We start from the raw sequence: 26,829 nt of genomic DNA, 5'->3' as shown, positions 1-26,829 counted from the left end.
AAAGGGCCTGAGCAGAAATAGACAATAAAAACATTAGTAACACAAAATGGAATTAGTAGTTATCAAGAGATTCCAATTTACAAAGTAAGTTTGAGAGTTTCTTCCCACTGCATTTTTGCATACTTTTTTCCAGCGGGCTATTTTGTACCCAAGAGACTGTGGGGTTTTCAGTTAATTATAGTTTTGTATTTAACTCATGGAGATGGTTAAATTGAAGTTGAATTCTTAGAATTAAGTAATTCAATTATATTTAATGACGGGATTTTTAAAAACCTACTTGAGACTTTTATTTAACACATTTACTTCCGGTGGGGAAAAAAGGGTCAATTTGAGGAAATGGCCGCAGCGAGAGAATATTTGTTTGTTGGTGTTTTAGGTGTCTCTGTATTTTGTATTGTCTCGTGGAAGTACTCAATACTAGGTGATGTCTGTTTTAGAAAGTATCTATCTCTCTCTCTCTCTCTCTCTCTCTCTCTATATATATATATATATATATACACACACACACACTGACTTGGTACCCCTCTCTGATATAAAGGTTCAGACACCATAACTATGCTAACGCTACTCTGTTCTTCAGGGGTGAAGGATGCTGTGAAATTAGCAGGACGCGGAATGTTGTTTCTTGGTTTGTCAGTTTTCATGACCACCTTTCTGTACCCAAAGCTGAAGCGGTTCTTGTTCCCCGGGAGCACGCCAGCATTAGTCAGTATGTTTAAAATATGCATTTCGAAATAATTTTCTAGTACTGATTCGCGCAGAATCGAGTAATGATCTCAAATGTGACTGTTGCAGGTCCTGCCGAGGAATCGCATGTTGGATTTAAACAGGAACAAGCAAGAAGAGAGCAACAGCATCAGCACATCGTTAAGGTTTGTGAATGCGGTCTATTTAAAATTGATGTTAAAACTGCATTACAATATAAATTGATTCAGCCTTTTATTGTTTATTATTTATTATTATTTTATTTTTTAAGTCGAATACCTATCATGAGGCTGTGTTAAAGCCTCGACAGGAAGTAGTGCGCAGAAAGAAGGAAGAAAACTTCTATCGTATGACTGGACAGACCTGGAAGCTTAGTCCAGGTGTACCACTAGGAGGGGTAAGACGCTTGTGTAACTTTATCACACCTCCACATACCTTTTTTTCCATCCAAACACTATAAACATTGCTATATTATTCATGACACCTCTTTCCCGTAACTAGTTTACGTTACCGTTAAATTTAATTTTAATGTCATCACACTACCATGTGAGTTTCCTACATTAACTACAGGAGGAAGAAATTGGATCAGTTACAGAGGATGGTGACAATGAGACCCCCTCCCTGCAGGCTGCCAAAAAGCGAAAAGTGCTAGATATGCCTCTAGCTCCTGTTCTAAAAGACCTGCCTAAGGAGAAAAGGGTAAGGAGCATTTAGAGGCAGTGTGGGCCAAGTTCACCCCATCACATGTGAAGGACTCGGCTGCTGTTGATTGACCTGCTGCTGTTTCTTTTTCTATACAAGATCATAATTCTTCCTGAAGAGCCTTCAGAAGATGCAGAGGGGGTGAGTAGGTTTATTCTCTAATAGCTTACTTTATTTGGTGATGGAAGCATAACCATACATGTATGATAAAATAGGCCTAACTTTTTAGTTGGCAGCTGTCTGATGTCACTGACTGGTGTTCAGGTTGTGAAAATTGCATTGAGATGTCCAAGTGGAAGAATCCTACGAAGAAGGTTCTTCAAAACCTGCTGTTCTTTAGTGAGTATTGCCTAGTGCACACAATCTGAAAACACAAACCTAGTTTAAAGTCTGAAAATAGATTGACTGCTATCTATTTTTAGGTCCTTTTAGACTGGTTGTACAAGTCTGGATACTCTCCCATTATTTATGCATTGTACACCTCCTATCCCAGAAGACTACTGCTCACACAGAGAGATCTCAGTATGGAAGATGTTGGCATAATTACAGATACCATCCTTAATGTGGGAGAAAAAGACCCACCCACAGTCTAACACATTTCCCAGTCCATTTAAGATTTGTTTTTTGTTTATCACATTTTGTTCTTTACAAAATCTTGTAGAAGAGTCCCAATTTCATAATCTGTAAAAATCTTTTTATTCCACATTTAATGTGTAACTTATTTCCTGCCCTGTGGTTGGTTGGTTGGTTGGAAGGTTGGAAGAGGCAGAGCAGCATGACTGCATTTTTGGCACACTGCCACTAACAATTTCAGTTGTTATAGGTCACAGGCTATGCATTTTTGGAAGACCTACCATTAGCCAAACCCTCAGTAATATAAACCTTATAACTGATCTTGGGTCAGTGGAGAAGGGCCCTTCCTATAGACACTGCAGTCAGTTGGGCTCCATGGTTTTGGTTCTATGTTTACACAAAGCACAGTACAAACATCATAGATGCCGAGGGCAGAGCTAAGTCACTGTCAATAAGTAGTTGCCTGTATATCATATTGATATCAATCTGGTGTATACAGGTGATCAAGACTTGTTTCAGGCAAATGTAATGATTTTAGCAAAAAAAAAACCTCATTTGGAGTAGTTTGCACTTAAAAGTACTTTATTAGTTCAAATACATCAAAGAGGAGGCAATCACTTTATGACAAATGCACAGAAAAGACAGTAAACACAATATGGTAGACAAAGGGGGATAGTTGAGTTGAGAAATCCATATACATGAAAGCATACACTCCCAAAAAAGAGGCTCTTCCCTACGATTAAGCATTCATTCCCAATAGCATAGTGTTTCTTTTTGGTGAGGACAGGAAAGGATATAAGCTTGTGCACTTGTATAAAATGTTACCTTATTTCACATGCCTGGCATCGCCAACGTAAAGAACATCATTTGTCCAGTGATGCTGAAGGGGGAAAGCTAGATATCACTTTTCTTAAGAGTAATGTACAATTCAAGAACAAAGAGAACATTACTATCCATAGTATACAGCAGGCAATTGCACTATAGGCTAAAATGGGACACTGTGTAGCAGTATTGAGACACAGGGCAATTTGTATTTCTGCAATTAAATGCTTATATGGCACATTTTGGTCCATGTTAGTGCTTTCATGTCATCACATCCCCAAATATATACACACGCAGAGGGATGAATATATGTATATATATGTCGGGATTCGTTGGTTTGTTTTTTGTCTCTTTTTTTTCCATTTGCTTTAGACTTTGTGTTCCTACATGAGGCCAGTGCGAGTTTATAAGAAGTAATCAGGTGTACGGCGGGTGACGTGTGGCTCGCCGCGCCGAGGTGCAGGGTCAAACTGGAGGCTAGAAAGAGTTATCACTGTTAGAACAGGGATAATGGCAAGCTATAGCTCAAACATTTATACTAATGTTACCTTTAAAAGTCACTCAAAAACCAATCAGGAAGGGCTGAAATAGCACCAATCACTACAGAAGCTGCTCCAAGTTTAATAATGCAGAGCATGACAAATGCTTTTGTAGTAACTACCATTGTTCTTTGAGGGCTTCAGTTAATGCAGTACCAAAAATGTCAGTGGCATTTGCCAACACTTCTGATTGGGCTTTTGAATACAGTACTTACAAGGAATATTTAAGAGTATCGTCCAGTTCCATTATGGCAGCCTGGTTGCCACAGCGATAGCAGTAGTTTGGCGCACTGAATATGGTGACAACATTTCTATCATGACACCAGTTGTATCCCTGAAGGAAAACAAAAACACTAATTTTGCATAATCAGCTTGCATAATGTGTGTCTCCTTCACCAAACCTATTGCCTCAGATGCAAACTTAACAAATGTCACATCTCACCTCCATAACAAGTTGATGGGCACGGGAGACCAGGGTGAGACCGTTGGCATGGTTGAAGGTTTCAGAGATGTCCTGTCCAAAAGTATAGCCAGCACCCCTGGGAGAGATTCCCCAGCCTCCGCGGTCATCAGGATCCGACCACAGAAGATCACACATTGGTCCCTGAAACAGGCCAACAAGTTGTCATGGTGGCTGAAGTAACACGCCAACTGCTCCCACAGTTTTAAATCCAGTGTTTAATGATGTATCAAAACAGAGTGCCATGATAAATACAAAGTTTTTATTGAGCATCTGTTTGCTGACCTCATGTGGCACCTCCTGGAGACGATCTAGAGCACGGATATGATCCAGTGTGTCTATTGATGGAGACAAGCCACCATGCAGACAGAAGATCTGAAGAGAAAAGGTGATTGTTAGCTGTTCTCATCTCTCAAATCAACAGCAAGTACAAGCTAGCCACTGCCATCAAGTGAACAGGTCAACATTTTGGTAGAAACCGTGAAAGCAATATCCATATATAGTAAAAACGGGGCTCCACCTGTCCATCAACCAGGGCTGTGAGGGGCAGGTAGTCAAAGAGGTCCGTGAAGTACTTCCAGACGTTTGCGTTTCCATATTTCCTCAAGCACTCGTCATAAAACCCATACACCTGTGTAATCTGTCTGCTCTCGTGGTTCCCACGCAGTATCGTGATGCGCTCAGGGAAGCGGACCTGCAGATAAAGCAGCGTCATGGTGAGCAATGCTCAGAGAAAAAACTCCAAACCCAAAGCTGATATGAAAACAAATCAATTGTTTGAGGGTAGAAAATAAACCAAATGAAATCTCTTCTGGATGGTGCAAGTTCTCTTTAATTTGTTTGTTGCAATTCAGCTTGGTACACAATCTCAGAAATACCTTTAGCGCAACAAGAAGTGTGACTGTTTCCACCGAGTAGTAACCTCTGTCTACGTAGTCACCCATGAACAGGTAGTTGGTGTCAGGCGACTTCCCTCCGATTCTGAACAGCTCCATGAGGTCGTGGAACTGCCCATGCACGTCGCCACACACCGTGACAGGGCAGCGTACCTCCTGCACATTGGACTCCTTGGTCAGGATCTCTTTAGCCTGCATGAAAAACAAAAAAGTCATGTTGTGGTGAAACTAAATGAGCACTTCTGTCTGAAATGGAGCAAGAGATCAGTCAAGTCAGCAGAACAGCAACACTGACATGCTTGCCTAGCCTGTATGGTGTAGAAATGAATGTAAATAGCATAAAAAACATTTAAATTAGTCTGGTCCATGTGTAAATATAAAGCATTGCAGCAGCCAAGTGGTGTAAATTTCCTACTTTAATCACGGATCTAGCGTCATCATTTTGGGGACAAAACTCTAGAACAAATCTAATCCACTAGTAAACTTACACAATCAAAATGGTTGTATTCATTTTAATTAGGCTCAAAATAATAAAAACAACAAACACTAACCTTGTTCATGAACCTAAATGACATTTCTAAAACTCTGAAATCAAATCCGTATCAGCTGTAAGTACTACCCTGTATCACCATGGAGACAATGAGAGTGTTTCCATGGAGACCTCTTCTCTGCAGCCCCATTCCTCTCTAGCACAGTAGGGGACTATGTAGATGACCGTCTTTCCCTTTTCACTTAACATAGTAAATAGGGCATTACACAACGAGTTACGCCTAGCAGAACTATTCAGCACAGTGAGTGGGAATATGGTGTATTCCTGAATAAAGGTCAAGACAAAGGTGGAGAATCTTAGCTCTCTGGAAGTAGTCAAAGTTTAAAATGGCAAACACTAGGGTTTTTTTTTTTTTAAATCAGCTCATACAGGAAACATCAGTAGAAATGTCAAAGTTATGAATTAAATCAGGCCTGGGTTTTAGGTTCTTTCAATACAGATCACAATATAGTATTCAAAAATGTACCGTTTCTCTTTTTGTTTTAAAGTAACTGCCGTTTGTGTGGGACAACATTTTCTTCAACTTGAGGCTAGCTGATGCCTCCAAACAAACATGAGTACTACAATGGACATTCTTTGCGCAGAGACTTACAAGTCTATAGCCAAAGTTCCACAACATGCGGGCAGATAGGACGTAAATATGACAAGTCTCATGTAGGCCTTCTAGGCCTTTTCAAAGTATCAAACAGCTGATCCAGGACGAAAATGTACATAACTGAGCCACCAAATCAGGTACTGGAGCTAATCAATCAATCAAAGCCAGCTCGCTAGGAGGTTCCTGCTCAGATCATAGAAATTTGACCCCAACACTAACTGACTTAAACGTTACATCAGTAATTAGACGACTGGGTAATGAGTAAATCATAGTTAATAATTGCAGAGCATCTTCAAGACAGTGTCTTGTGGAAATTACGTTAATAGTTAGGTAAAATTACAATCTAACTCGTGAAACCTCTCCATCATGTTGGACAACTTGACAGTATTTCATAGCAGCTATGACTAGCTGGCTAAACATCACGTTCGATATTTTATGTGAAATGAAGGTAGTTAACTAGCTAGTTAGAAAAACGACATTTGCTGTTAGCGAGCTCCCAACCAAATAAATTGGTTATCAAAATCACGATCCAAACAAACTGGTGGTTGATCAACAAAGACTAATTGAATAATTGGACAGCGAGTCATCTTATGCAACATTTATGTAGCTATGTTCTATTCTGCAGCTAAGTTATTTCTAGCCAATATACCAATGTAGTGTTTAGCTAAATAGCTAGTTAGCGGTTAACAAGGAAACTACGCCGCAGCTAGCGAAGGTTACTGGCTAGCAAGCTAGTAAGCAGCCAAGTAAGCAGTTTTAAAAACACAGCCAACGTGGAGATCAAAGTTAGCTAGCTAGCTAGCTGGTTCATGTCGACCGCGTCCAGAATTGTAGTTATTATTTAAACTATCCAACATCGAGTTACTTGCAAGCGTGAAGTAATAATAACAACCATTTACCGTAGCGGGCTCGGCTAGCTGGCTAGGTTAGCGACTTACCTTCTCGCACAGTGTCCTCACTTGGTTTTCCGTGAGTTGCTTACACTCGTTCAGCTGTTCGACCCACTGGTCTAATTCTTTAGTGAACACTTTGTCATCCATTTTGAGTGCGTCTTGAGATGCAATACAAATGTCTTCTTGCAACCTTTTAAAGACTAGCTGTAATCCAGGAGCCGATATCCCCGGTGGTAAGCCGCTAGCCAGTTAGCCAGCGCACTCTGACTGGGTCAATCTCCGCGTAGCAAAGCGAGTACGTTAGCTTGCTAGCTAGCTAGCCTAGCGAATCAAAGGCTGTTTCCTAACCGTATTAACGTATCGAATGAAACGGGTGACTCGATGTGTTCATCTGTTTCTACACGCTTTGTTGACGGTCTGCTAATAGAAATGTTTCGCGAATTCAGCAGGCTGTTAATGTATTTTTGGCGGATTCCTTATTTTCTCCGACCTTCCGAGGGAAACTCGCTGTGTAATGGCTGCTCCGCATTTGCCTTATATCGGCGTCATCACAAAGGCATTCGCAGAGGATATGCGTCGCTCGGGACTACTTTAGATTACAGTTGTTTTGCTGCCCTCTTGTGGCCAAGAGGACTAAGGGCAACCGTAGGCAATTGTAGTTTCTGACGGTTTTATAAAAAAGGATTGCATACAGACACACGATCTTGCTATCATTTAACCATAAAGCTGTTCGAGATTTTTTTTTTTTTTAATCTTGGAACTATTCAGACTTTGCTCTCAAAAACCTTTCAACCCATGGTTCAAACATGGCGTCTCTACAGTGTTCTTTTTCTTTTCGTTAACGTAGTTGGCAGAATACAATCTTTAAATGTTACTGCAGAAATGCATAAACTATTTTGCCCCTATCGTTGTTTGTTATTTATAAATGTCTGAAGAATTTGAGGTTAAAATGCCATACTTTATAAATAGAAAGGGAAAAATATACAGTTACAAGCCTGGTATCTAAAACTATAAAAAGCCGTCATTTTTTTTGTTTCTATTTACACTGAATGTGTTTAACAAATAATATTGTACTGGAATATATGACTGGAGACAGACAAGAGGAGCAGTCAAAATTTCCTCAAACTCCCCTCAAATTGAGAAAATATATTTCTCTGTTCTAACTCAAGAACACTTTGATTTAATACAAATAAATTAATACCATCTAATTACAAAACACGCAGGTAATGGTACAAGATGTAAACTCTCTCTAAACAGCATGAGGATGGTGTTGCATCTCAGCATCAAGGACTGATGTAGACACGGAGGAGCCTACATTGGAATACGTTTGCCCATTGAAGACAAAATAAGGGTAGTTTATCGGGGGTGGTTTGCTATGCCGTGGGACCTGATTCAGAGTGTTTCTGAATGGCTGAATGCTCACAGCTGAAGGTGCTACAGAAACTGCATCCAGAGGGAAATTGGAGAAAGAGCAAGACTGGACCATGGGCATTGTGGACTGAGTCAGCTGCTCTTTAGGAAGCTCGGTGCCGCTCCCTGGCGGATGGTTCATCCTCTCAGCAGCCGCAGGATTCATAATCAGTGGTGGAGGCCATTTTTGCTGCCTGACTACATGGTTGTTCTGGATGTTCATCACTGAGGTGATCACTGTATTCGGCATTGTCTTCCTTCTCGACAGCAGCAGAGCCCTTATTTCAGAACGCGACATTGAGGCTTGGACTACATTCGGTGGGTTCCAATCCCAAGCATGCCTTCCAGCCATCTTCCAGTGCACTGAATTACTTTTCGGGGGAAAGGTAGTGTAAGGAGTTTGGGTTCCAAGTTGAGCTGCCAAATTTGTTTGAGTATACGGGGTAACACCGCCATCATTACATCTTAGGGGAGGATGAGTTGCCCTGAAGACAAGGAATAATTACTGTTACATAAACAATTCAGACTCTTTTGAGTGTTTTCCAACACTGGTCAGCAGAAATATGAACCACATTTAGCTAAAAAGATTCTGCAGCCCTTACACCACATTTGTTACCTTCACTACTACAGTGTGGTAAGTAACTGCAGTAATTTTAAATACTGTTATATAATTTTGTACTTCAACCTTATAGTCTTTGTTTCATTTCAAATCCAATGTGCTAGAGTATAGAATCAAACCAACTAAAATTATATCACTTTCCACTTACATGTGGATTGTATTGCAATAAATGTTAATGCATAAAAACATCATTTATATAAGTACTTGTGCATAATGAAGATGACAGAATGGCATTTTAAGGACTATGTTAACATATTTATTTGCTTTGTAGGTCAGCCAAAAAGTCTATTGCCACAGGCAGTTTTCCATGTGGCCTTACCTTCTTTTGTTTGGTCGACGGGTTACTTTATTTCCACCTTCAGTTCCAATGTTCTAGATTACAGCAAAAAGAACATTTAAAAATGTCATTTCTTACTTATTAAAATTCATCCACTGCAGAGCATAAAGCCTATAATAAAAAGAAGTTCTGAAATCTTACCAGCCTATCTTTTCTGTTAGTGGACATCCCTGACTGGGTATTTCTGTATTTCCTGAGAGCATCCATATGCTGCTGTGATGTGAGTTGAAATCTCTCTATTAACTGAGGGTGTTGATCCATTTTATTAACCAGAGCTATTCCAGTCTCTGTCACCCCATAAACAATTTGTTGATTTGAACTTTTGTATTTTGTCAGCACTTCATTAGGCATTCCATGTTCTGATTCCCTCCATACGAGAACCTTAGATGCATCATAAAGAAGATGCTCCAGGCCAAACCATGACACCTTACTGATATGTTCACAGGATTTCAGAAAGACCATTTTTTCTTGAAGATACCTACATAAAATGGACAGATGCTCTGCCTTCCCCACATCAAATATCCCTGGCAGGCAATCTGACGGTGTCTCAACAAAAGTCATCACTATACGGTATGTTTTTTCCAAACTTTCCAAGCTGTCTCCGAAGTTGATCATGACAGCTATTGGTACAGACAGAAAGAAACTCTTAACATCTTGGGGATTCCTGAGGGCAGCTTCTATTTCAAGCCTCTCTCGTTTACTTTTCAGGTACATGTAGTATGATGTGTCAGGGGCATCTTGCAGTTGCTGGTGCAAAGTTGACACTGCAACATGGTATTCCTGCAATTTTCCATGGCCTTCAGTAGAAAGGCATTGCTGGAATAGTGAAAACAATGATGACTGTTGCTGAAACCCCACAGCCCCCTTATGGAGTTCACCATAGAGAGTTGGATCATACCATAGTAAACTCCTAAATGTTGGCTTTCTTCTCAGAAAGTTGACTTTATTTTCAACAAACTGCCAAGCTTCCATCATCATCTGGAGTTCCAAGAGAGAATTCAGTGCCTCAAATTTCAACTCTACTTTTGCAGGTGGATGGTCTAGATATTTTTCCAAGATTAGATTCCTTGAAACACCGGACTGGTTAAAAGAAACCTGCTGATCTCGTTCAAAGTTGCAGATGAAATGCCACAGCATGCTGTGGCACTTCAACTGCAGAGGTTCAAGCTCTGCCAACGAAAGTGCATGATCAGCCAACTTTAGAGTGCTGGAGATGTCCATGACATTGAACTCTCTCTGGACATAGGTATTGTCTACCCATTCATCATACAGGGTTGTTTCATTTGCTTTCTCAGCCTCTGATTGGTTTACTTGACCTTGCTGCCTGCTTAGTCCATTTAGGTCTCCTGAACTTTGGGAACAGATAATCTGATTTTTTTGTACTAATTTTGTGTGATTTTGCATCCAGTGCTGCTGTGTCTTGGGTAAACTTGTAGAAGTCTGCAGCGAATCAGTGTTTTTGTTTACCAGTAGATGTGAATGAGAATGTTTTTGGACTGGTTCCAAAATACTGGTACTATACGGACTAACATTTACCTCTTTGTTCCTTCTCCTTCTCTTTGATGTAGAGCGTTTGGGTTGATTGCAGCCTTTGTTTGTCTTTGGTCTGGTAGGGGTTACTGGGTTGTTGAGTGTTTCAGTTAGAACCTTGGCCTTTTGAGAGTCCTCTTCAATTTCTGTTGAGGACTGCATAAGGTTGGGAGTATTGTCTTTTCCATGTTTGATATTAAACAAACCTGGTGTGTTGTAGTGTTTTATGTCCAATAACTGCCGTTTATGAGCTGTGCTGTCTAAAGTTATCCAAGCCATTGGCGCCTTACTCTCTTTTACTGAGTCATTTGCTGACTCCTGTCTCTTGAAAGAGAATTCAAATTTGGTCAAATAATCTCTTAGCTTAGTAATGAGCTGTGTTTCCGGCATGTTTGGAATGCTATTCTTGTCCCCACATCGCCAGGCTGAATGCAGATCGCCCTTTATTACGGCAATGTCTGCCTCTTTTGCATCTGTAATGACTTCGCTGTTCAAATCTGCCGTAGCCTCCACCTGTGAGTTCACTGCCCCACTGCTTTCCGCAGGCTTGGCAGCAGGCTGGTATTGAGAGCTTGAAGCGGGCTCAGAAGGATGATTTATATTCCCACGAGAAAAGATGAATCCCCCTGCAAGTGTTTCTGCAGCATCGTGTCTGGCAACTTTCAGTGCTTTTAAACTGCTCTGGTCAGCGTTAGTTGTCACGTCTCTTGATAACTCTTTGTCATTTGCGACAGTGCCATTTGCATCATTATGTGGACCATTATTTCGAACGCTGACATTTGCCTCCGTCTCACATGTTTTTGATACATTAACCACGATATCTACAAGTGGCGTGGTCACACCACTCACAGCACTTGTGGTGTCCACAACAGTTCCGAGACAAAACCCGTCCGTCTTGTCATCATTTATTATTCTGGGCAATTCTGGAGTCTTGTCTGTCTGGGTTTTTTCAGTATAGCTGCTGATCTTGTTACTTGAGGTTATTCCTGCCAAGATATTCAGGACTGCCTGAGCAGACCTACCCTGGTCCTTATAGGCTCCAGCATTATAATCACTGGAAATCTCTTTTGTGTCACACTCTTCTTCTCGTGGTTGCTGTGGGGTGACCTGTAATAACTTGTTTTCTTCTTTTAAACCGTCCCCATCAGCACCGTGTGACTCACGGCTGCCAGAACATGCGACTGGAGAAGGTTGTTCATGACGACACGTGCTGTTGTTGTTTGTTCCCCTTTCTGGCTCTTTTTCATAGGTCGTTACTGGAACTTTGAAGTCTAAAGTGAGTTCTCCCAGTGATTTCTTGATATTGTGGTTTAACGTCCTTGAAATATCACCACAGACATTATTTGTGTACTGAGTATCAGAATCTGCCCCTTGTTCTTTGGACAGTGAGACATGCATAAACCCATCATCATGACTTCGCTTATTTTCACTGGCAGATGCGCTCAGACAAGAATGGTCTTCACTTGAAATGTTAGCAGTATTATCTGTTTGGTTGGACTCATCATCCCTGTGGTGTCTTGGAGGATCGGATGACCGCGATATTACACCCAAGTTTAACAATGAATCATCATCTTTATCAGTGTTAGTTGCCTCAGTAGTACAAGACAAGAGGTGAGACAAAGTCACTGTTTTTTTGCTGAGCAAAGCCCTAAAATGAGAACTCTTATTTGAGGCCAGATTTGCTTTATATCTTTTCTTTGCTTTCTGCAGGTGTATCTTCCTGATATGCAGTGCTGTCCTCAGCACATGAGATACTGACCGAGCTGAACATTTTAAAGGCAACGATACACTAAATTTGGATGTTTCCCTCCCTAATGCCTTGGAGCATTTCCTGCTAAGGCATTGGCACTTTGCAAGTGACCTCTTCTCACTGTACCTCCGTGCCATTAGTTGGATGAGTTTAGCATTATTATTTATGGGTCCTTTGCCTCCATCACGGCTTCGCATCAGAGCTGCTAGATCGGATTTCGCATCCCCAGTGGGAGCAGTTGCATAGCTGGTGAACTTTTTGTCATGGACAGTTAAAGTTGTCTTCTTGCGAAAGTCTCTCAGTTTTGAGAATCGTTCAGAAAGACTAAGCTTTTCTGTTGTACGTGACAACTGTTTGAACTTCCTCATAAACTGGGGGCCATCTTCACATTGCCAGTCCCTAATTTTAGCTTTGCTGTTGTCTTCATTTGGCAATATTTCATTATAGGGACCGTATCGTTGATTGATGACAGGTGTTTTATCCATATCTTTAGGAATGAGGTAGGATTTCTTGGAGAAAATGTTTACTCTATTTAAATTGGGCAATAGCTGATTCAGCTTTAGTCTATCATATAATGCACTGTAAATAGTGTTGTCCGATGATTCGCCTCTCTTAACCACTATATACATCTCAGAATTGTCATCAGATTGTGAATCTGTCTTGAATTCCCTGTTTTGTTTTTCAGGGATAATTTGATTCTGCTGCTTTTGCCTCATTGCAGAAACAAATGAAAGTTCATTGTTCTCTGACACATTGACGATTGGTATGTCGACATAGTTCTCCCCATTCATGGCTGTGATGTTGTGCAGCTCAAATTCATGACTCTCTTCCATGTTGCTGCTTAGTGTAGTCTCACTTCGAAAAGACTTGCTTGTGCTTGTGGAAGTCTCACCTTCACTGACAGCTTGGTCATTTGCCTGGTCTTGTTTGGAATACCAATGTGTTTTTTCACAGTCAAGTTTGTTTTCTATGGCTTTGTTCTTCTCTGAGGTATTCATTAGCAAGGGACCCTGCTCAAATGACTGTTCTAAAATGTCAACTTCTACAGGCTGAAGCACACTTCCATCTTGAGGCTCTATGTAGAATTCAGGAGGATCTGTCGACCAATCCTGGTTTTTCTCCTGGATGGTGTTTGCTGTGGATTCAATGCGGATATTTGTGATTTTATCATTATCTGTGCTAAACATGTCTACTTCATATCTCTCAGTGTCTACCAAACCCATCGTGGATGGGAAATTAGATACATTTGATCTTATTGAAGGTCTCACATTGGACTGATTAATTTTGTCTATGTTCTCTTTTATCATTGAAGGTGTTTTTTCCTGTGTTGACAGGCATATTTTATTGTTTTTGGGCTTTACATGAGATGAACATAAAGTATTTTCTGTCTCAGTGCTTCTTTGAAACAGCAGTCCCTGCACATACCTCTGGTAATGTACTTCATAGAAATTTATGCGATTAATCAGTAATTGTTTTTGTTCTGGCGTCAGATTTTCTCGAGACATTATATTATTGTGTCTCTCCTTCTCTGTCATCTTGAAATATGCAGCATATTTCTGAAATTTCATTTTGAATAATTTAATTGAAGGCAGATTTTCAGTCTTTGGCTTTGGATTTGGATCTGGTGCATGTTGATCATCCACTGAGGATTTGAAAAAAACATCCTCTCTTTGTTCCTCATCCATACGTACTGATTGTTTCTCACAATATGAAGTTCTAGAGGATTCAGTCTTCTCTTCTTTGCTCCATGAGCATGCCTGTTCATTACTGCCACCATTCTCTTGTTCTGAGTTTTGCTCCTGGATGTTTTTTTCTTGTCTGCACAACCTTGGGTCCTTGACGAGTTGGGAAGAAAAAACTATGGTGGAAATTTCTTCATCTGAAGTTTTGGGTGTAACCCCACACATGTCTGTATTACCTCCAGATGTGTTTGTGGGGCTCAGGTGCTCTACATTTGAAGGAAATGTAATTCCTCCCAGATAGCTTTGCAAAGAAACACCATCAAAATATGGCAGAGAGAGATTGAAGGATTCCGCTGTATGTAAAGCAGGCACATATAGCTGCTGAGGGATGAAAAGAAAGGGTTCATTTTGCAGTTCATTTTGTTGACTCAGAGAAGTAACTACTCCAAAAGGTTGAGGATTGTTGTCCGAGCTTTGTGTTGTAAAATGCTTGAATGTAATTGTGGCATTCTCCACTTCGCCTTGTCTCTCAGCCACAGTGCATCCTCGGAAATGTTCTGAATGACCTGCCAGGAAAGACATGAAACCCCTCAGTGCTTTAGTAAGGCTTTATTCCAGATGTGTGCCATCAAAGTTGGTTATGAATAAATGGATGAAAGAACGGCAGTTCAATAAACAAGAAAATTCTTATCGGTAGGGCATCATCAGAGGTCTAATTGTTCAGCTTCAAAAAGACAAAGCCCTCCCAACTTTGTATCAGTTGGTCTCACTAAGTAATTTTACCTTATGGCTAATTAGTGAAACCAGGTCACTGGAACAAAACATTGGGGAGGGGTTGTTCATCCGTGCCTGTCAAAGTATGTATTTATTATGGAATGCTTTACTATACCGTGCATGAGGCCAGTAGGAAGTTTACTGGGTGAAACTGGTGGGCTTGTGGATTTGGGTGGTGTGACACTATTCACTGGATCAAAAGAAACCACCGCATAGGGCAAACACTGCCTTGGTCTTTTGTTGAGCTCCTGGTTTTCATTGTAATCGAACAGAAACACCTGAAAACATAAAATAGCAATGATTCAGGCAAAAGCATTGTGTTGTTATTTATTATGTTATTTTATTACATTATTTTGTGCCATTGCTGACTTACAGATGAGCCCAAAATTTGCTGGGAAAGACTGTCTCGATGGGAAACTGCATCTTTAGACACGTGACAATCAAAAGAAATCATAGGGTCTGGAGTTCTGTTCCAGTCCAAGCTTGGCGTAACCTTTTTCACTTTCCCAAAGAAGACCTTCAATACAATGTCAAAGCAACATAACAGCAATGTCATAAGATACTAAATGTCATAACTACTCATAAGAACTTGGTATACTCCAAGTCTGCATTTACAACATGAGTTCAACTAACCTTGAAAATAATCAGATGTTTTCCACTAAAAGTGCTGCTAGCTGCATGTTTTAGGGCCACATCAACATGCTTGTACAGATAAACTCCATGTGATGGTTTCCCCAAAGAATACTGGTCCTGCCTCTCAGTCCTTAGGCCAAGCTGGTAAACCTGCGTTGTTGCTTCATATGATGCAACCAAAAAGCAAAATCTTTCTTCCATTTCCATACCATGTCTACCTTTTTGTCGCATCTCTGACCTGAATTAGAAAGTAATCAGTAAAGTTAACCATGCTACTGATAGTTTGCATATAACCTTAAGTTACTAATGCTTTATGATGTACCTACCTTTTTTCAGAGAATTCCCTAAGGAACTCTTCATTGTGCACTAACTTTATATCTTTCCACAGCCAGGTATTACCATGTTCCTTCCTTGTGTCTAATCTGGACTCTCTCAGTTTGGACTGAATAAGGCTGTAATCCTGACTCTCCTTGTGGCATGGCTCCAGGAGAGCTGTTCAGTAAAACACAAATCAGATGGCACATTTAAAATCCACAGCGCAGGGCAAACCATGGACATCCTGAATTTTTTTTTTTATGAAATGAGGAGCTGTTCACCAAAACATTTCCCCTGGTGCTTTCTCTTTTGACTGACAAAAAGTAGTGATTCCCTTTCCTTGTCACAGTAAGATTGTTGTTATTATGTGTTCTGTATTCTGGATTAGTGGGTTAGTTGGGAGAACCTTGTCCAGACACCCGCTTCTTCCTGGATATGGTGAAGTTCCTCAGGGTCAAGGTCCCAGCTGGCTTAGCGGGATTTGCGGAGGAGAGCTCTGTGGTGCTCTCTTTCTCTTTTTTATCCATGTTTGTTTACTACAAAAGACCACCCTGCAAAAACAAACCAAAAAAACCTATTTTCTGAGTTCCACGAGTCCTTTGTGTCTGTGCCCTTTGTCTCGAAACATGAGCATCTGATGTTATTTTTGTGCACATAGTCTGGCCTCTGTGTTCACAGACTCTATCATTAGGACATGTCCCTCCTGCTGATATGTGAGGGAACACCCACTTCTGTTTCATAGGTGCTACTTACTGGGTTTGTCACAACAGTTTTTGACAAAAATTGCCAACTGAAATGCTTATAATTCCATACATTGTTAATTTACTTTACTACTTTTCCAAAGTACAATTGTTAAAGCCTAAAAATATCCTAATCCAATGCATCTATTTACTACTGCTATGAGTTTTTGACCATTGTCAATTTGGCCATTAACATTTATTTTCAATTAAATTACTTTCTTGCTCTAAATTTTGTATCTTACTGGTTCCTGACCCCTATATTCCTCCATGCATTAAGTTTTTACACACCAGGCAATGTACTAAAAAACAAAGCTTACCACGTTTAATGTGAGTAGAGGGCCCCATTGCAGAGCTGTCCTTTTTATGACACGTTTCTAATGTGGCACTCCTCTTTAAATCGACCTTTGCCTACTATCTGCAGATAAGCCTTTGATGCGCCATTCGTTCTGATTCAACCATGTGACTGTATAACCATGAAAAGGCCCCTCAAGTAACATACACTACTAAGCAATCACCTGAGGCAAAAATACAGGCCTATATATCAGACATATCAGTAGAGTAAATCCGGGCAGAAGAGCCAGGTATGCAGAGAAAAATGTTAAAAACAGAAACTTCTATGTCTGCTACTACCATCTGCAACAAGGTGCAACAGACATGGAAATTACAGATATAGATCTGTGAGTGAGGTATTCTGTGGTACCTAACACTACACCATGACTGCTTGTCTTTATGCTGCTGAACATATGCCTGATGAAGTGCGGAAAGCTTAGAAAAAAGCTCTCAGAGACCTCAGAGAGAAACAGTACCTCCCACTCTTACAAGTGAAGCACTTTTTTAAAAAAATCAGTAGCTTTACATATAATGTGCAGTCAGAAATGACATCTGTATGAATTAGAAAAATTAATAATGAATTCTGCAGTGTTGACAGGGGATTAGAGAACAAAGATGTATTGTGTGTGTCAAATGAAAAAGGTCAATACTGCAGCATGGTTAGAAAACACATGTTTATTTAAAATGTACTTATCTATGTTGAAATCTAGCTCCATTGTACACATCCACTCTCAGTTTTACACAGCCACTGATGTGTGATTGATTTTATGACAATTCTTTAAAAATTGTTAAGATAAAAGTTTAATTTACTTACCATAATGAAGACTGTTTAAGCATTTAAGTAAGGAGGGACAGATGTGCCTTTGTAGGGAACTGTGCAGTTTGTCACTTTAGTTTGAGGAACATCAAGTGAGACACACCAGAAAGGAAACGCCTGACCTCAAACTCTAAACAGCAAAGGCACAGGAAATTACCCAGCACGGGTAGCAGTAACCCTATAGGCTGTGCTTCTTTAGTCCAACCACAACATGAACTTCAACAGAATCAACACATGACAACCCCCAAGGACCAAGTAGAAATAAGAAATCTCTATTTTTGATCATGCTGTTACTTTGTTGTTATATGAAAGTTTCTTTTTTATTGCACTGACCTCATGAAATGGTAAAAGGAACTGAGCGGACATCCCTGTGCCTTTCGTCACTTTCTTTCTTTGTTTTTTGTCTTACTGTTAACATTCTTCCTGCATCATTCGACTGGACAAGTTCGAGCACCTCGTTCCTACTCATAATAAGCAAATTTGAGCTTTTAATAAAAAAAAATAACTTTGGACTTTTTATTGAGCAGCTCATAAGTTAAGAAAGCACAGACATTATGCCTTACTGACTAGCGGGCCTGTGCTTGGGTAGACTATGTGTGTGTTTCCCTTAAGAACAGCAGCGCTATCACAGGAAATAGGCACTGGTGAGAGTCACTTCAACTGACCTTTGGAAGAAGACAAGCTAATAGCAATTTTTTTTTATTTTTTATCTTTACACAATCTAAGCCTACAGTTTTGTTTTAACCACTTCCTTTTTTAGCCTATATTTGATGAGAGTGTTGAGCCAAAGAGAAGTTTGAAAGAACACATATCTGCCCTTTATCTGTCACACTGTGAATTAAATAGATTAAAACAGCAAAAATATACTAAGGAAAGACTGGAATTATTACAGTTCATTTGCTAATTAGACTAGCAAAAAGGACTCACAATAGATCGTGCACCCTACACTCTACTAAATACACTCAGACTTTGGGACTGAAAACTGTTAGACAGGCTCAACTCTGCATCAATTAATCAATCAATCAATCAATCAATCAATTATTTATTTGTTTGTTTGTGTTTGTTTATGTGCTTCATGTGCTATAGACAGTTTGTGTACAGGTATGAACTGGAGGTCCTTGAATATCCTTTATTAATTATCACTATTTTTTCATTAATTTACCATTTTTATGGTTAACCAATTTTAATGTGGAACTTATAAAAGACATTACAGTACATCATACCATAACATTTAGATTTCTTTTTCTTTCATTTTTATTTAACAATAAAATAAAGAAACAATGATAGATACAACATATCCACATTCTCCTTTGTTTTTAAAGCATAGGCTTACACATCTTCCCATTTAACAATCTGCAATATATAGCAATCTTTTTTCTTATACTCTGTGACACATTACAAGTTAATAAAAAAGACACATTTCAAACATAAGCATTAAAAAGTTGTATGTAATTAGATTGTCTATGGGACTTTTGGAGTTTATCCACACAAAGGTTGGGTAACTGTAAACTGACACCTGAATCTCAGCATTTGCTTTGGTGCAGGTATCCTTGAACTATCCCGGATACACTACGAGCTACCTTTCTCTGATATATCCTGCAGTTATACATAGCTGTCACGCAGCCCTGTTATGTCTTGGCCTTAACCAGTCTGGATCTAGAGGTTTCAACTGACCACATGTGCAGTTTACAGTTACACAAATCCACTTGTGTTCAGGGAGGATATCTTGTCATTCATTTTGTGAATGAGCAATGACTAGCATCAAGTTTGCTCTACTTTATCAACTTTTCACTCAACATGCATGCAGCTGCGGTCCATATGAGCACCTTTATATATAATATAGCACCATTTTTTCAATGTTAGTCAGGACCCAACTGTTGGCATGCATGAACTTTAAAAACTTTATGTATCCTTCAGATATGTATCCTACATGTTGCAACCTTTTACAAATGTTACAAGGCAATTAATGAATATTCATACAGTACCATACATGTTAAACGTGAACTAATACAGTACACACATTAAAGAAAGTGCTACAATACAGAACAATTGCTTTCTTGTTTTGAATCTTATAATAATCTATAGGACTACAGGAGGACACACTAATGATGTACATTACATTATCAAAAGATACACCAAAACATTTTTATCTCACCATTTCTTTTTAAATCTTTATCAAACACTTATACTTCTATATTCCAACTGGAGCAGAGATGCTATGATCAACACAAAGGAAAAGAAACAAACCACCAGAGCTTTTTTGATATCCACATCATCACAGCACATTACCTGCACAACTATCGTTATTAACACAGAGAGAGGCCCATGCACTTTGGCTGGACTGCAATTTTGAAACTGCCATTACTGAGTTCGTTTACTCCTTGTATTCTTCTACGAATTATTTGTGAAGCTCTACTCTTGAGTATACTTTAACTTTTATTTTCTAGGCAAATGTATTCCTTCTTTCATTTTGTGCCTCAAATGTACTATAAGAAGACCTACATTAGATTTTGGTGATAAAGGTAAAAATAATGTAACAACAAATCATAAACCTAAACTAAATCATTACAATCATATTGTAATGATTTTAAGGCTTATGGGTTAAACGTCTTACTTAGATACAACTTCAGCTATGCATTATAACAGTCCAATTCTAGGAATTCAAGTTTTAAGATGAACTAAGATAGCTGCAATGTAATGACTTTTCAAATGGCCTCACAGATTAATAAGTGAAGTATCCACTTAATAGAGGGAAGTTCATAAATGTCTCCTGATCTACCAATATTATCCTGCATTGTATGGAAAGACTGTGATCACTCACTAGTAAATTAATAATGTAAACTGATGATAAAACAAATGCAACATTTGTATACCACTTGAAAAAATTGTACCAAATAATACATTATAGCATTGTGATAATTTTGATATACTATACATACACAACACGGTTTTATATGTTTGTTTGAGGTGAAAAGGAACAAACATGTACACAATTTTAAAGTGCATCTTTAAGCAGTGTTGTGTTAGTGTTGTGAGTATTATCTTTAGTTCAGAGGTTACATCCTGTATGGCCTTCACTCCATTCGGTATCATTTGTCAAGGATACAGCCTTTCCCTTTAGTAATCAGTGTAGTATTCTGATACCATTTAATGTTTACATTTTAACAACAGAATCTATAGGTTATGTCAATGCCCAGTACACATGAGCCCTGAATTATAAAAATCAAACATGAACATTTAGAAGAAGCAATCAACCATAGTCCTCAAAAAGTAAGAAAATAAATAAATAGATAAATAAAATAGTGAGATAGAATAGGCTGCTATGGGCAACTTTTCTGGTCATTAATTGTCTGGACTGCAACCATCTTAAACTGAACACTTCCCTATGACAGTGTAGTTAAGTGAGAGTCAAGCTGTAACTTATGTCCAGAAAATGACCCAGTAAAAGTTCACAGAAGAAATGCTCCATGCCAACAGACACTACCACTTGAGGCAGCTCTCCTCATGCAATAAGTCAGTCACACTAAACGCCAATGCAAATATTTTAATGACAACTACTGACAATCACACACGATATATTTCTTGGTCATGTCTATATAGTATTTCTCTGCTCACTTGCTTTTTGAGACTGTAATTGTAACAAAGCTGAACCAAAACACTATCAGATCACATATTTACAGCCAGATCTAGTTCGAATTAATTTGTACTCTGGAGAGTATGTAGATGTGCTGAATTTCTTTATGAAGTAAGTATTTATATGGTGAGATGGTGTTTACGTGCATGATTGTCACACGAGTAAGAAACAGACCCTTCCTTGTAGTCACATGGGTGTGAAATAGTCCCTCCTTGCAAGTTCAACTGTTTGAAGCAGCTACAGCAGCTAAAAGTGCCGTTTGAATAAAGTGCTTGTGGGAAGTGCTGCCTGCGTCTTATGTCTTAGGACATTTTAATGGGTCAGCCATGTGAGCTTAGCTCACATATATTTTCTTTATGTTTATCATTTATAAGAGAAATAGATATGACTCTAAAACTGATATGTATCTAAAAATTGCTAATGGTCAAAAATGCATCAACTAGATAATAACTATACGATTATAGATCATATCAAAGTCATTTAAAGCACTAAGAACCAATAGGAATGGGCAAAAGGATTGCTTTTTTTGTCAGCTGGACATTATTTGCATACGTGAACATGCTCAAGTACATCCCTCTAACTATACACACACTTTGATAACAAATAAAGAGGAATTTATCTGCTTCAGGAATAAAATTCAAATAGATTTCTTTTTAAGTTTAGTTGTGCTATGAGGTGTGAACAACTGGCCAGTAGCACAAATTTGTTGTCCCCGTAGAAAAGGCTTTTGGAAAGCTAGGTATGCGGCCCTCTGAGCACTACTGTTTCAGTGTCAAATGCCAAGAATCTGGTACACACCTTGTTCATATGATGACTATAGCACTAACTGAAAACCCATATTTTTGTATGTGTCCCCTTGATGTGTCTCCATACGCTTGCACTGCAAATGCACATGTGCAACACAATAATTAAAACAGATCATAGAAAGCTCATTTCAGGGGGAAAGGAAACTCTGAGAGAAAGCAAAAAATGAATAAATAAATTAAAAGGCTTCCTTTGGTTAAAGACTTTGAAAAGACCCCATAACTGCCAGACTCTGTAATCAGTTATGATATGAAGCCCTATTTTAAGAAGGAAAGCAATAAAGCCCTTAACAACCTGTCTGTTATGTTTTCAATCATGGCTCATTATGCTACAATTATGATTCTATTAGGAATGGCATGACTATGCCAAATACCTAAATAATAACCAGGCCTTCTTATAAATAAATATGTAGTGCTATGTTCAGAATCAAATTTTCACAATGCTTGAGCGTGTATCATTAAACAAAACAATCCCCTCACAGGGTTTCTTGATATAAATTCAAGGGAATTTCAATCAAATAAAATGTCCAGGATGTGGAATTTCTTCATTAAATTGGCCTAAACCATACCAGATCTTGAGCTAACATTGCTTGAATTATTTAAAAGTGGATCTGTGATTTGAATGCCAGTCTGCTCAAATGCTCCTAAACAATTAAGTTAAACACAATCTTATTATGAAATAGGGCCCATGTCCATTGATGACAGTGATGTTGGGTATCTAAATTTACCCCATTCTTGGCCTATCAATCTAATAAAATGTATGTTTACCAACTACTACGTAAATCTAATTATACATTTACAAATATGTTCCAACATATTTAGCTGCACAAACAATATGTTTTAATGAAAAAAAGACCAAATGTACCTCATTATTATTATTAGTATTAGTAGTAGTAGTGGTATATTATTATTATTATTATTATTATTATTATTATAATAATAAAAAGGTTTGATATGGTTTTATGTTTTCCTTTTTTAATTTTATAGAAAATTGTGACCAAATTACCATCCAAACTGTCACAATTACATGAATCCTCTATCAAGTACAGGCCATTGCATTTAGATGTGTCTTCAATAATGTTAATAAAAATGCAACATTCCATACCTATTATTATTAATGTACGGGGGTTTGAATGTCCAAAACATATTAAGTCTACTAAGGTAATTTGGAAACATTATATGATCATTCACTGACTGACAATTTCCTCTTGATTATGTCATTTCTTCAGCATTTACATTTTCCTTCCCCTATACATTTTAGCACAATATCATCTTCATTAGTTACAATTTAAATACTTGCTAAACCTATATAAATATTGCTGACAAGATGCAATGTTTGTAATTTTGCAATTTGTAATATGCAGTACTATGTCTCTGACATGTATACCTCTTACTTAGTATACCTAATTTCTGCTAATTTAATCTGACATTCATCATGGAAGAAGCATATACATAATTTTATTTTATATAGGTCAATCATAACCAAATGCCATAGCCAATTTGAAAGTATATGGTCTGGCAACAGAAACCCACATGATACGGTTAATTCCGTATGTATAACAAGCATTTAAAATTTCTGCTTAATACAACTAATGACACAAGGACAATCGCTTAGGGGCGCGCGCACGCGCGCACGCACAGACACACACACACACACACACACACACACACACACACACACACGTTTCAGCATGACTGAAAATGCTGAATTCTTTCTGATTCTCTAAACTCTTGACCTAAGTATAGGTTGTTTATATCCTGTCAAACACGATTTCAAAAGATGTGCCGATGAATAAAAATAAAAATTAATTAATTAAAAAACGGTGTTGCTAAATGTAAAAGTGCTATTGTAGTTGACCAGAGTCGTACAGTACAGTAACAGGCTATAGAGGTACATTGTTCGAAAACAGGATATCTTATAAACTAGAATACTGCAACATTTTCGCTCACTTCTGCTAAGCGTAAACCATCTCATACACCACGGCAAGCCGGTGTCAATCCTCTTGCTCTTCACTGTCTGCTTGCGTCTCTGTCCTCTTCTCTTTGTGACAGGTGAAAATACGCCGCATTTCTTCCTCATATCTAATGAAGTTTTCCCCAAATCTGGCCCAGGCTTTGAGGGGGACAGTGATGGTGTTTCTGTAAGGCTGCCGTACCTCGCTAATTTTTAGAAACACGCCATACCTGTTAGAACCCACGTCGAAATAGAACCGCTTATTATCAACGCGGAACGACGCAGCCTCGGGAAGCTCGGGCGACTGGTCATGGTTCCGAGCGCCTCGGCTTCGCTCGTCGGTCCCGTCCTCGCCGTAGTCATCTATCAGCTGAGACAGAGCATCTCTGAACTCGATGAGCCCTTGAGCCGGTAATACTATGGTTTGCTCGATACCCTGACCATAATAGCCCATAGTCCCCTGCCCTCGGCTGACAGTCTGCCTTATGCGCAAAAACCTGCCTCGTTGGTTTTCTTTCAAATCCAAGTAATATTTTCGGTTGTCTCGTTCAATTAATTCACTTTTCAGAACTCGGTGCGCTTGCTCTTCCGATGTTGCAGAACCGGTGGGAGACACCGGAGGTGCTTGAGGATCTTGCAGCCTCCTGCGGGTGTCGAGCGCACGGCCTTGTCCGTTGCTCTGCTCCTCTGGTCGTGGCACCTGACAGCCTCGGAGGCCAATGTGTGCGTAATAATCAATAAAGTCTCCCAAACAGTACCTTAGGTCGGGGGCCATTGACATGGACAGCGTGAGTTTGCTCTTCCTGATGTTATCGTGCCTTCCTCTTCCAATCCACACCTCAGCGATTTTTAGGAATCGTCCCCTCGTACTCTGCTTCACGTCTAAGTAGAAGCGCTTCTTCTGGATGTCGACGCGCTTTGAGGCGAGCTCTTGAATATCTGTGCCCTGAGTACCAGAGAGAACATACTGCTGTGGATATGCGCCTCTTGGAGAGGAATCTGATGTAATCCTCCCTCTACCTCTTTCCATCCCCCTTGTATTACTATCGGCCATAACTGCTCAAATTTCCCGACAGCCGAGTAGAGAACGGACCGATTTCCTCTCCATTTCTGGTGTCCTAGCGTGTCGTCGACACAGTAAGCTCAATTATTTAGGTTAGCCAGTTTATGCGCTCGACAAGTTTGAAAGATACCTCGATTGACCTGAAAATGGCAGCTAGCTGGCCAAAAGGAGTCATCAGTTGATCGAGTTTCTGTGTCCCGATAAAAGGTCAAGCGAATCGTATCGGCACATAGATTTATCAGCTGACTATGGATGCTAGTTTTTTCTCCTTACCGTACATCTGACACTTATCTCTGCCTGCTGAAACACCAGCAAGCCTGGTGAAACAGGAGAGAGAGAGAGAAATCATCCAATCCAGGGTCTCTTTAGAGGGCGCTGCATCAGTACAGGATACGAATGAACTCAATGACCCTCCCCCCTCCCTTCCACTATGCTCGGCGGTTTAAAGAGACGGCGTGTGAATTAAACCTAACGTTTACGTATAGTTAAACACACTTACTTCGCTTACTCGAACGATAACGATTGTTACGGATAGTCGGATATAGACCCTTAAGACGCGTTTTATACATTCGTCGGTTCTAGTCGCACATTCTATACATCCTTCGTTTTCTAGTTTCGCGTAGTCTCCGATAGTTTTCATGTGGGTTTAATACATCAGTTCTATTCAGCTCAGTGCAAACCTGATTTATTGTCTACTGAAGAGACTATACTGTTTTTCCTCAGTTAGACCTTGACTGATCCATGCCTCACTGAATGTCAAGATCTTGCAGACAGGCTACTTAAAATGCTTTGAAGCACTAGGTTATTTAATACAAGGGCAATGCCTGACTATAATAGATTAGCGTTTTAATATATTGTAGGCTATTTATAACGATACAACTGGCATCTAATAACATATGATGCGATTACAAAACCAACGCTGACAAGGCTGCGTCATCCCAGTTTGTTCCATAGGGAGAAGGAGGAGTGTCCTCAGATGCCCCCAACTCTGACTGCATATGCATGCTGTACTCCTCTGGCGGTAATTAGACCTTTTCGTGCATTGTTTTCTGAGCAAAAGTATCTTCTAAATACAGCGTAATATAATGTAGGTCTAATAAACATATAATGTAATGCATACCTCTCACATTACACCTTACATTAGGCCTCACTTTAATGGCTCGATTTTATGTTTGTAAACAAAACACTTGCGCCTACCTAGTTACGCTATCTCATTCTTAGTTCAGAAAATATGTGGTCAGAGACATGAGGAAATGGTGGACACTCCTTCTTCTAAGTGAACAGTTGACCTTAGATTAGGTCAGAACACAAAGTGACCACAAAATCCAAGCGAATCGCTGTGAAATGCTCACTAACCCTTCCCCTACAGTTTGATAAACATTCTCACAATATCGGAAGTTGAAATGATTGCGGTCGAAGCTCAGTTTATTTCTGAGGTTGTCGATAATATCTTCAAAGAATGCTTAAATTCCAAACCAGTAAAAAGCACTTTTGATTTTGGGTGAGGGTAAAATGGTATTTTCCACAGTTGGTTGTCCACAGAAACAAAATGCTACGCTAAATCTGAGAGAGTGGTCTATACTCGACTGGTAGATCATGAAGCAGTTTATTTATATATATATATATATATATATATATAGCTGCTTAACACATTACACGCTATCATCCATGTAGCCTATAATAATAATAGAAAAATCGGACTT

At 39.3% G+C, this 26,829-nt stretch overlaps 5 protein-coding genes across 9 annotated transcripts in view; 2 read left to right on the top strand and 3 right to left on the bottom strand.

Annotated features, from left to right (window-relative positions):
• Nucleotides 1–319: 319 nt before the first annotated feature.
• Nucleotides 320–3,040, top strand: ubxn8 (UBX domain protein 8). The gene is made up of 8 exons (XM_026998183.3): nt 320–421; nt 581–709; nt 796–872; nt 977–1,102; nt 1,276–1,404; nt 1,507–1,548; nt 1,672–1,746; nt 1,830–3,040. The coding sequence occupies exons 1-8, from the start codon at nt 337–339 to the stop codon at nt 1,998–2,000; spliced, it is 834 nt and encodes a 277-aa protein (XP_026853984.2). The 5' UTR covers nt 320–336; the 3' UTR covers nt 2,001–3,040.
• Nucleotides 2,542–6,915, bottom strand: ppp2cb (protein phosphatase 2, catalytic subunit, beta isozyme). Its single transcript, XM_026998143.3, has 7 exons — nt 6,781–6,915; nt 4,680–4,889; nt 4,322–4,495; nt 4,087–4,176; nt 3,784–3,945; nt 3,557–3,675; nt 2,542–3,279 (listed from the first exon to the last, which is right to left on the bottom strand). The coding sequence occupies exons 1-7, from the start codon at nt 6,880–6,882 to the stop codon at nt 3,207–3,209; spliced, it is 930 nt and encodes a 309-aa protein (XP_026853944.2). The 5' UTR covers nt 6,883–6,915; the 3' UTR covers nt 2,542–3,206.
• tex15 (testis expressed 15, meiosis and synapsis associated) lies at nt 6,810–17,803 on the bottom strand. The gene is made up of 8 exons (XM_035535922.2): nt 17,670–17,803; nt 16,192–16,336; nt 15,797–15,962; nt 15,471–15,708; nt 15,211–15,354; nt 14,953–15,115; nt 9,084–9,136; nt 6,810–8,630 (listed from the first exon to the last, which is right to left on the bottom strand). Exons 2-7 carry the CDS (start codon nt 16,310–16,312, stop codon nt 9,123–9,125), a joined length of 846 nt encoding a protein of 281 aa, XP_035391815.1. The 5' UTR covers nt 16,313–16,336; nt 17,670–17,803; the 3' UTR covers nt 6,810–8,630; nt 9,084–9,122.
• Nucleotides 17,804–18,902: 1,099 nt separating this feature from the next.
• On the bottom strand, nt 18,903–25,479 carry purg (purine-rich element binding protein G). The gene has a single exon (XM_026998182.3). The coding sequence runs from the start codon at nt 25,115–25,117 to the stop codon at nt 24,104–24,106; it is 1,014 nt and encodes a 337-aa protein (XP_026853983.1). The 5' UTR covers nt 25,118–25,479; the 3' UTR covers nt 18,903–24,103.
• A 137-nt stretch (nt 25,480–25,616) lies between these two features.
• wrn (WRN RecQ like helicase) overlaps nt 25,617–26,829 on the top strand; it is a 25,810-nt gene continuing 24,597 nt past the window's right edge. For 4 of the 5 annotated variants that reach the window (XM_035535714.2, XM_035535713.2, XM_081702545.1 and 1 more), the window contains exon 1: nt 25,618–26,829. This exon is cut by the window's right edge and continues 170 nt beyond it. The gene's annotated coding sequence lies outside the window, so the exon portion shown is untranslated. The other variant, XM_035535715.2, reaches the window with a different exon arrangement.

This window comes from Electrophorus electricus, chromosome 19, assembly GCF_041902795.1.
Source record: "Electrophorus electricus isolate QZ-2024a chromosome 19, ASM4190279v1, whole genome shotgun sequence".
Lineage (NCBI taxonomy): Eukaryota > Metazoa > Chordata > Actinopteri > Gymnotiformes > Gymnotidae > Electrophorus > Electrophorus electricus.
This window is presented reverse-complemented; position numbering and strand designations above follow the sequence as displayed.